This window comes from Erigeron canadensis, chromosome 1, assembly GCF_010389155.1.
Source record: "Erigeron canadensis isolate Cc75 chromosome 1, C_canadensis_v1, whole genome shotgun sequence".
Taxonomy (NCBI): domain Eukaryota; kingdom Viridiplantae; phylum Streptophyta; class Magnoliopsida; order Asterales; family Asteraceae; genus Erigeron; species Erigeron canadensis.
In genome coordinates, this window is record NC_057761.1 from 5,921,410 (window position 1) to 5,931,924 (window position 10,515).

Consider the following 10,515-nt stretch of genomic DNA (forward strand, 5'->3'; position numbering starts at 1 on the left):
TTTCAATATGAAGATTTTACTAAAACCAAAAACCAAAAGTGAGGCAAGATGTACATCAGCTAAAGACCAAGTAAAATGTTTTACAAATGGGCATGGGAAGTGATCACGGCCACCACATTCCAATATCAATGTCATATCAACACCAAATTAGTCTAATTTCCCCACTATCACCACCTCTACCTAGCAAAGAAATTCTCTCTCTCTCTCTCTCTCTCTCTCTCTCTCTCTCTCTCTCACACACACACACACACACACACACACACACACCATCTTGGATCTGTTTCTCATACCTTAAGAAAGCGTAAACTTTGGTAGTATAATAAATTGTACCCAAAAAAAAAAAAATTATATCTGTTATGCTCACGCAAGAAGGCAAGACAGGGAACCCTGTTTCGGCATAACTGAACTTTAGCCTAAATCAAAAGCCATAACTCACGCCATGTAGAAACCATCTAACATGGGGCATTGCATATTCATATGCTATCATTTTAAATACAACTGATTTCTACCCATACTACATGCCCTTTTTTGCTTCTTTGCAAAAAGTGCAGCCAAAGTGAGATCTGATGGTAGTCGGCAACTGTACAACGATAGTCTCCTCAGCTTACAAAACCACAACAAAATACTATAATATGAGAGAAAAAAACTACAGATCCAAATTTTGCTCCCAAGATACGGAAAATGATGTGTGCCTTGTGTTGTAACAATCCTGGAGCAGGAGCCCATCAAATTAGAACTCCCGTCACTTTTCTTTTTACTCGTCATTTTACAACTGTCCCTGCCAGAGAAGCCGAAGCGGCCAAAAGAAATCTTTATGTCAACACCACAAACTGATGCAAAATTGTAAAGGGAGATATGGATAAAATTTAAGTTTGACCTTCTAGACTATTACTGTTATAATTTTCTATCCTACAATAGATTTGAAATATCTAAATAACTTTCAATGCTGACAAGCTAAAAAATATCATGGGATCCAAAATCAATGCTTCTAATATATTGTTACAATACCTAACTGGATAATCTATAAGTTGAAAACTGAGCAGTTTGGATGGGTCGGGTAATGGGCCACTTTTAAGTGCAGGTCAAAAAAAGATGATTGGGCAGGTTGATGGTCTATCTTCTGGTGAATTTGATTACATATAACTAAATTATCAAGATGGTACTATACTTTTGTTAATACACTAGATGGCTTCAGGCATACTATAACCTCTATTGCAAAACTTTAAAACTTTAACCATTTGACCTGTTCTTAGTAAAACCATAAAATGAATTATACATACCTTAGAAAAGAGCTTGTATTGAGGAATCAAATTGAAATTCAAAGCGGAAGAACAGCATCAAGATTAGTATTGAGTGACCATTGTTGAGGATGGACAGCTGATGATTCCATGGGAAGATGCCATACTAATATCTTTGAGCAATACTCTGGTATTCCTTCCATTTCTATCTCATCCTCCACAACTTGTTCAATGAAAGTGCTCACCTGAAGTTCATAATGTGGTTGGAATAAGTAATGTATGATAGTTTTAGTGAAGAAGGTTCAAATATTAGTCAATCACCATGCCGGTGTTTGGAACTTTGAATATTTGTATAAAGTAATTATTGCAACTTGATGGAAATATTCAATTTCAAATGTGCAACTAAAAGTGACTATCGTCATTATAATGGTGTTATCATTTTAGCAAGGTCAAACTAATCCGATGTGGAGAAGTACTTGAGCAGTTCACGTGTTACGATCCCAAATCGGCCAAGTATGAGATCGGTTGGTGGTTATAAGCCTAGGTGTCTCCTCCTCCTTTGAGCTAGCTTTTGGGAGTGAGTTCTACACCTAGCTTATGGCTTGACGCAAGCCTATAATGGGATAGGTTCGCATCAAATTGGTATCAGACCCATAGCTTCTGCAACCTGTGGTAATATTTTTTTTTATGAATCTGCTGGAATAATATAAATTAAAAGTATAAAATATTAAGTGTGTTTTCTAATAATTAGGTTTATGTTAGTTAATCTATCAATAAGGTCTTGCGGCCATTGTGTTTAGGCAGGACAATATATGTCGGTTCTTTGAGAATTATTGGGAGTTTGCTGGACTAAAACCAGTTGTGGAGTTGCTGGAGGTCAGATCCAGTTATTTACCTATCATTCAATTATCGTTTTCTTTGTGGTTACTGTTGTGTCAATTCTGTTTCTTCTTCATAATCAGTTTGGTTTATATCGTCATGTAAGTTTATCATCAAGACATAAGCATATAATTACCTAACACCACCTAGTTTTTGATCAACCAACTACCTGGTTCTATTTCTGCTTATTTGAAAATAGTAGTCATTTTTGGAACATTACTGAAACACCCTTGGAATTCCATTCAATTATGTCACAATGGGGATTCTTGTGTAGCATAATCATACATATCCACACCCATAGCATCATATGTTAGAATATTTGTTAAGATGTTCTCTTTAATAACAAAAGGCGAAATCTCAAGGAAAAACAATCAAGCCCGTCATATAATTTGTGATGTCAGCAATGCACACATAAATGAACCCGAACTGAAATCTCGCTAAAGAAACAATCACAACTAGTGCTTTTAAAACCAAAAAAAAAAACTAGTACATGATGAAAACTAATACTCCCCTATTCTAGGTAAATTAAGATGACTATTACTTTCTTCTTAAACAAAAAACTTTCTTAAATTCACAGTCATAATCATATTTGTTCATACAGTCAGCAGAGGCTTCAAGTCTCCTTTAAAAAATGGAGAAATCATAAATATTTAATGGTTGAAAATAACATACATTTTCTTAAGTATAATTTGATGCAGTCACTAAAGGACCTGATATTAAGAGGAAGGAAAGAACGAAAGAAAAGGTAACTAACTTGTAATCCGTTTTTGATGGTATCAAGCTGCCGGATGGGTTGGCGAGTAGGACGGTGCCATCTCATTGGATCCCAAAGGATAGTGCTGTTGAAACCAAATCCTGCTAAGTCTGCGTGAAATCTATGGAACTTTCTCATGACATTATTTGTATGCCATCCAACCACTTGTGTCCCATTACATATAGGTCCCACAAATGCAGCTACCCTTGTGCTCTTCTTTAGTTTTGCTACTGGCCAAGTACCAAACCGCCTTCAAGCCAAAAGATTAACAGTTCAATAATTTATAGATGAATCTTGAATGAATGATAAACAGTAGAAAGAAAAAAGCATACTGGCACAGGTAACAAGTTTTGGTGAAAGGAAAAAATTACAACCAGTAACACAATCAATAGATAAATTTAGAGATGGCATTTTGACCCGTTTACTTCAGTTTTAACTCGAATGGGTCAATGGGTAAAGAAACCAATGCTACGTAGAAACCAGTCAAACGGTACAAGTTTTATTCTTAATCTAAAAAGGCTCATTTGACAAATAAAAGTTCAATAACTTAGCTCATTCAGACGGAGATGTAATCATGTCGAATAACTGACAAGTTGGTTTACAAAAATGCATCATCTGCATTCTTCACGGGACATAGGAAGCTAATGCAGAAACCAAAATTGTATACTTAGATTGAACTGTATCATAGTTATAGGGTAGTTGAAGTATACCACTCTTTTTGTTATACTCGTAAGATTTAAGATATCAAGTTTTTGACAGACTTACCTACTTGAAAACCAGATTAAAGCATCTGTTGCAGTACATTGTAAATATAATGCAAATGAAATTCAGAATGTGCTGGATAAAAGTTTCACTTTTTTAAAGATGTAAATATAATATAGATGCCATTGTATCTTCATGGGTTTGAAACACGAGTCTAATTAAAATATAATAGATTAAGATTACGAAGTGTTTTTTTTCTAAAAAAAAAACATGTTTTGTAATCTAAGTAAACACCGAAATCAAGTTCACAATTTATGACCAATCGTTTAAATGAATTTGTTTAATTTAGGAAGAACTTATGGCCAAACAGCACCTGCTCCTTGATGGAAAACCAAATTTGAAACCATTTGCAAACTATAACTAATCTTAGAGGTGGCAATATCGACCAGTTACTTAAGAATGGGTCTATTTTGGTTGTATTTTATCTCAATTAGGTTGAATAAAAACATTTAGATATCAAACGGGATGATAGACATCCAAAGTCTACTTTGTGTTTATGAATTACAACCTTCTAACTGGTTTTATTCAAACATGTATATTATTATTCTAATAAGTAATAACATTAAAGCATATAAAGAATAACGAAATGTACCTGATTTGCTTCATATGGTCGAAAAGTTCAGTAGAGTAGATATTAGTATCATCTGCAAAGTACACAATTCCATCAAGCCTATGTTTTTCAATATGTGAAAGAGCCACGTTCCTCTGGTGCACCCTCAAATCTTTTAGTTCTGTTGTGTTCTTCATGCATACAAGATGCCTATACATAACACCACTTCTTCTTAACAACTCAGATGTTTCTCCAGATTGGCTTGTCATTTCCACAACCACCCACAACAAAGGTGGTTCAACCAACTTTAATGTATGTGCCAAACGATTAAGGTAATACCCCTGAAACATCCTAGGATATGTTGGGGTCACAATTATCAAAAGTTTTCCTATGCCACTCTCAGGACCCTGAATCTGTGGAAGAAGAACAACACCGTTTGACGTATTGTTTTCTTGTTTCACATCAATCATGAGTTGATCCGAAGCTAACGAGAAATTATTGGCCACTAATGTTTCCACTATGTTTGTGAGGTTTGTAGACATCACATGATTAACATCGTACAACTGAACCTTCTTCCCAACTTGCTCAAAAGAAAACGCTTGGTTTCTTGACATAAGATCGGTAGATGTTTTTATTGAAACAATAGGTGTAAACCCCACAAAAACTCCAACAAGGAAACATACAAAGAAATGGAAAAGTGACCTTCTCCAAACATTCCCTTTTGGTTTTTGCTTATCCAATGACCTTGAAGTTCTTTTCGAAAAAAGATTTAGCATAAAAGTTTGAAAACGATATAAAGCATATTCCGTCGATGCAAAAGATGAACCGGAAACAAATCCGCTTGTGGGAGTGTGGTCTTGATCACAAGACGTACACTTTGACAATGGAGAAGCAACTGTAACAACATTTACTTCTCCACCTAGCAATGTCCCCGGTCTAGGCACCGGGGACAATGTTCTTCTAATTGTAGTCATAATTCCTAAACTTTACAAAAAAAAAAAAAAAAAATCCTACAAATCCACTAAACTACATTTGCCATTACTATAAATAGCATAATCACCACACCCTAATATTTACCCCAAAATCAAACAAGCTACTCCTATATATCTTATATATATACAAACACACATTTTGAGCAAATACCAATTTCAAATCAACTATAAATTCATCAAGTAGTATACCAGTTTCCACTAAAAGATTGAATCTTGAAAGTGTGTACTTACTTTGAAATCTGAATATAAGTAGAAATCAAGCAGAAATCTGGGGACCCAATTCAAGAAAGATGGAAAGAAAGAAAGTGAGCATAAAAAGGAAGAAAATTTATAAAGAAAATGATAGTGGGTCTAAAGAAAATGAAAGTGATTGGGGCGATGGAAAGCAAGTAAAAGTGAGAGTGTTTATACTACTGTGTGATTGTGAATCTATAAACTAATCTAATCTAAATGATCAAGAAAGATTCGGGAAGAGACAAAAGGAGGTCAGAGACCCAAATAGTCATCTCTTCCTCTTTGATAAATATAAATATTTATTTTTTTTAACAGTTAATCGATATTCGACATCAAAAGTATACGGGTGATTCAGGGAAAAAATTCATAGACTTGTCACTCCTAAGAGTCGAACCCAAGACCTGTGGTAAAACAAGAGATGCATCTGCCAGTTGAGGTAGGCTTCATTTGTAAATATAAATATTTATATATAAAGTATAAAGAAATGTATGAAAGACGTGTTTAAATGGTATAGAAGTGGTGGTTTAAGTAAGTGATTTTTTTTTTAAAAAAAACACTAACCATTAGTTTTAATAAAAAAAATAAAATAAGGTGGTCGATAAGGTGGTCGAACAACCTCATGAAGGGGTGATCAAAATACGGGCCGGCCCGTGAAACCCGTTGAACCTGCCCGAGAAAAACCTAAAACAGATGTAACCTGGTATAATACGGTCTGGTTCATGGGATTGATTTTCAAGAAAATGCGGGTCGCGGGCCGAGCTAACCCGGTAAAAAACCCGAAAACCCGTGTAACCCGAACTTATTAAGAATTAAAGATTAATTTTGGTAAATATTTATATAATATATAGGGGGAAGGGAATATGAGGCTGTTAGGCACCTAAGTTGGGTGAAAAACCCCTCACATACCTTTTATTAAACCATAAAAATTATGGGGGGCCAAACATTTATTCAAAATATTAAAATATTGGTATGTGGGGGGTTTTTCACCCAAGTTGGGTGCATAACAACCCCATACTCACTTTTTTCTCTAGTATATATTATATGATAGAGAGTTACGTACAACTTAAAAAGAGAAACATATAAGAGAAAAGTGAGTATGGGGTTGTTATGTACCCAACTTGGGTGAAAAACCCCTCACATACCAATATTTTAAAATTTTGAATAAATGTTTGATCCCCTTGATGTTTATGGTTTAAAAAAAGGCATGTGAGAGATTTTTCATCCAATATTTTAATATTTGATTTGGTTTTCAATTCCAAACAAACTCTTTTTGTTATATATATATATAAGATATATATATATATATATACCTTGAATCAACCCTACAAAGTCGATTAACAACACCCAAAACCCACAAATTTGTTTTCTTCTTCTGTCGACTGTCAAGAATTCAGTCATCAACTCATCGTATTTTACGTACATAAGGTATATATAGTCAGAGTCGGTCCTGAAAATTCAGATGCTCAGGGCTAGATGGTAAAAAATATGCTCATGTTAAAAACTTTGTATAGCACAACACAAATTTCTTTAAGGGTTTAAACTTAGTCAAGCTACCCGACTCATCCTCACACCAATTATATCAAATAAATAAAAGGTTATATATACAATTGAAATTACATATATAAGCAAAAGAATTACGAGTAACAGATAGGATATCATAAGTTAGAAATTACCATATATAAGCAAAAGAATTAACAGATAGGATATCATAAGTTAGATATTACCTTTAAAGAAAAAAACTAACAAAAGTCATTTGTTTCTTTTCTTAAAAATAATTTTTATGCCGTGGGCTCTTTTAAAACAAAAACAAAGATTTTTTCATGAAAAAAATGTATAAATTATATGGCTAACAAATTCACAAACAGAAAGTAAGGACTATTATTGTTAATCGGTTGGAGAAAAAATTTACCCTTATGATTGATGATTAATGATATGAAATAATAAATGATGACCTGAAGGATGCATGATCTAATCAAACAAGAAAAGAAGAAAAGGAAAAGAAAGAACGTTCAATATTCTTGTTTTTAATGTGAAAACCACGTGTTATTTTTGGTATATGGATTATATTCAGTAGATAAAATAAAACTGGGCTTAGTATGTAGTAACTTGGGCTCATGAATTGTTGCCCTCATTCTATATGCTGCTCTGGGCACAAGCCCATCCATCCCATAACCAAGGCCGGCACTATATATAGTTACAATTTTGTTTGTTAATGCATACATGCTGCAACTATCATCTGTACTTTCCTACAAGTTTTGTTATTTAAGTTACTGCAGTATGCAGACATGGTATGTTGCAAGTTTCAAAATGTATCAATTTTAATTTTACTACACTCTTTGTTATACATTAGTATATGTTAGTAATCCCTCATTTCATATAGCTTCTGTTCAATAAAGTACTCGAATAGCTTCTGTAACTTCTAGTGTATTAGTATATAACTTGTTAATCCCCGGCACTCTTATAAATGGTTAGTTCGGCCCGACACTCTTTGTTATACAATAGGTTAGTGTATTAGTATGTAACTTTTTTAATCCGCATTTCAGATAGCTTCTATTGGATAAATATAAAAAATCATTACAAACGGTCCTGCTGTTCTTCTTTAAACCGGGTAGATCGTGATGATCAAACACTCTTTTAACGGGCTACGTGCTGGCCAGCAAAAAACATGGGCCGGGTTGGTTCACCTTTTTGGTAATTCACGGGTCACGGGTCGGGCCGGGTTGAGGCTGGGTCAGACCGGGTTGAGCCCATGATCACCCTTAGCCTCATGATGAGGCATTGGGAAATGCCTTATATGTATCCTGCTTTCTTTAGTTAAATACAAAAGTTAACTGCAATGGAGGTCTTTTTCGACTATATTGTCGTAGTGAGATCTTTATTTAGAGAATTTTTTGGAAGGTTTCTTGTTAACAGGACCGTTAACGAGTGTCGTCAAGTATGCACGTGAACATCACGTGCAAAGACAATATTGCCCCTCCATGTGAAGACCACATAAAGACTTAACGACATTTACTAACACATTTGTTTAAAAAGGGCTAATTTTGAAAACAATTGTCAAAATAGGGACTTCCATTGCAAAAATGTATAAAATACAAGGACTCATGTGTGAAAATCTAGTTAAATTAAAATCCTTAAAAATACTCCTAATCGAATACCACACACAATCGGGCAATGGACCCGTTCGTATGTAATATAGATTAAAGTAAGTAAAGGTTCGTTCCACGAGACTACAAAGAGCTAGCGAGTTTTAAGTAGTTAAAAAGAGTTTGGTTTTTAAAGACACCAAGTCATCTTGGTTTTTATATTAAAAGTTAGTTAATTGAAAGAGTTAAAAATTTCTAAGAATTTATCGAAAAGAAAATTGTTTTAAATCAAATAGGATGAGAAGATCATCCACTTCGACTCCATGATACACATTATTTAGGTTGCATATAATTGAAGAACCAATTCAAATATGTTGATTTTATAACCAAGAACTAAACAAAGACTCACCCCGTACCCGTCAAGTTCGTTACTTTATTCAATTCCCTTAATTAACTAGTTCCATTACTAAGACCGGTACCCCAAGACACATTTCTATTGATTGTACCCAATCATTAACCCGTTAACCCTTATTAACTATTAATTACTTTCTACCGCGCGTACCCGTCATAGAAACAATTGCTTCTAACCAAGCAATCAAAATAACTTCTACACAACCTAAGTTACCACTGAGATCATGCAAAAAACTATCCGCAATTAAGAGTTAAATAACAAAGAATTAATAAGCTAAGATTATGACACAACGTTAAATCAAATCAACTTGAATTCAAAAGATTATGCAACCATTATTCAATGTATCACTTCATCTCAGTGGATGACGAATTATTTAGTTAATCATAATCAAAAACAAAGCACAAAGAGTAAAAATATAGAAGAACATATTGTACCAATGTGTAGAAAACAAGTAAACGCTAAGAAAATCGACAACCGAATGCCTTGAAGCTCACGAACAACCCTTAGACTTTTATGGACGAAAAAGCTGCTGAGAATAGCCCCAAAGAACCCTAAAATCGACTAGAGGTGATTGTATATCGAATGGGAGGGTTATGGTCTTGTATTTATAGAGTTTGCAAAAAGTCTTCACAAACCGACCTATAGGTGCGACGCACCAAGCTTCAGCCGCACCTGGTTTTGTTTCCAAAAATAATTCTGCCCGATATGCGACGCACCACAGGGTTGGTGCGTCGCACCTCCTTGCTTTTCAACATCTTCCAACTTTCTGAGAAGAAAATGCTCCGCACCACTCTACCAGCCCAAACTTGTAGTTTTCATTCCGTCTTCAGTCGTATGCATCCATGAACCATCCTAGTACATCTTCTAGTCCTCCGAAAGCTGTTTTAACCATTTTACCTGTTCTAAGCCTGAAATCACTAACAATACCATCAAAGTATTGAATATACATATAATTTGCACATAATTAAGCTTAAAACGACTTAGAAACGATATGGGAATTTGCATATAAATGGACATATCAAGGACCAATCTTGCAATTAACTCTAAAAATAAAGCAATAGTTAGCACTTTCAATAAAAAAAATACCAAATATAACCTTCTTTTATATATATAGTAAATTATTTATATTTATTTCAAGTTCGCAACTTATACAAAAGATTAATTGGAAGATGGAAAAAAAATTTTGGTATTTGGCTTCGAGAAGTAGAAGATTTCCACCTCAACGGTTATAGTGACAGTGATTGGGTTGACTGAGTTTGATAATGGTCAAAGTACCGCCAGAAATTGTTTTTTGTTCGACTCATATTAGCTTCTTTGGTTACTAAATGGTTAGTGTACGACAAGGGATGACAAAAATACCCGTACCCGGTGGGAAATCCGAAACCCGAATTTGATTTGACCCGGGATAGGGAAGGGAATGAGGATGTAATTCTATTCCCCGATGGGGATGGGGATGGGGAAACCCTAAATCCCCGATCTCATACTTGAACCAGAAAGCACAATATATATTTATTGGAATCGCTTTAAGTTTTTTTTCAATATATTAAAATCATTTTGAAGTATAGAGCTTTTGTTTCATACTTTTTATGTTTTATACTTTATTAATCATTT

The 10,515-nt window shown here is 34.4% G+C and overlaps 1 protein-coding gene across 1 annotated transcript; it reads right to left on the bottom strand.

Moving 5' to 3' along the window:
- Nucleotides 1-390: 390 nt before the first annotated feature.
- Nucleotides 391-5,351, bottom strand: LOC122586027 (probable beta-1,4-xylosyltransferase IRX9H). Its single transcript, XM_043758143.1, has 4 exons — nt 4,226-5,351; nt 2,872-3,121; nt 1,281-1,483; nt 391-778 (listed from the first exon to the last, which is right to left on the bottom strand). The coding sequence occupies exons 1-3, from the start codon at nt 5,155-5,157 to the stop codon at nt 1,319-1,321; spliced, it is 1,347 nt and encodes a 448-aa protein (XP_043614078.1). The 5' UTR covers nt 5,158-5,351; the 3' UTR covers nt 391-778; nt 1,281-1,318.
- Nucleotides 5,352-10,515: the final 5,164 nt, after the last annotated feature.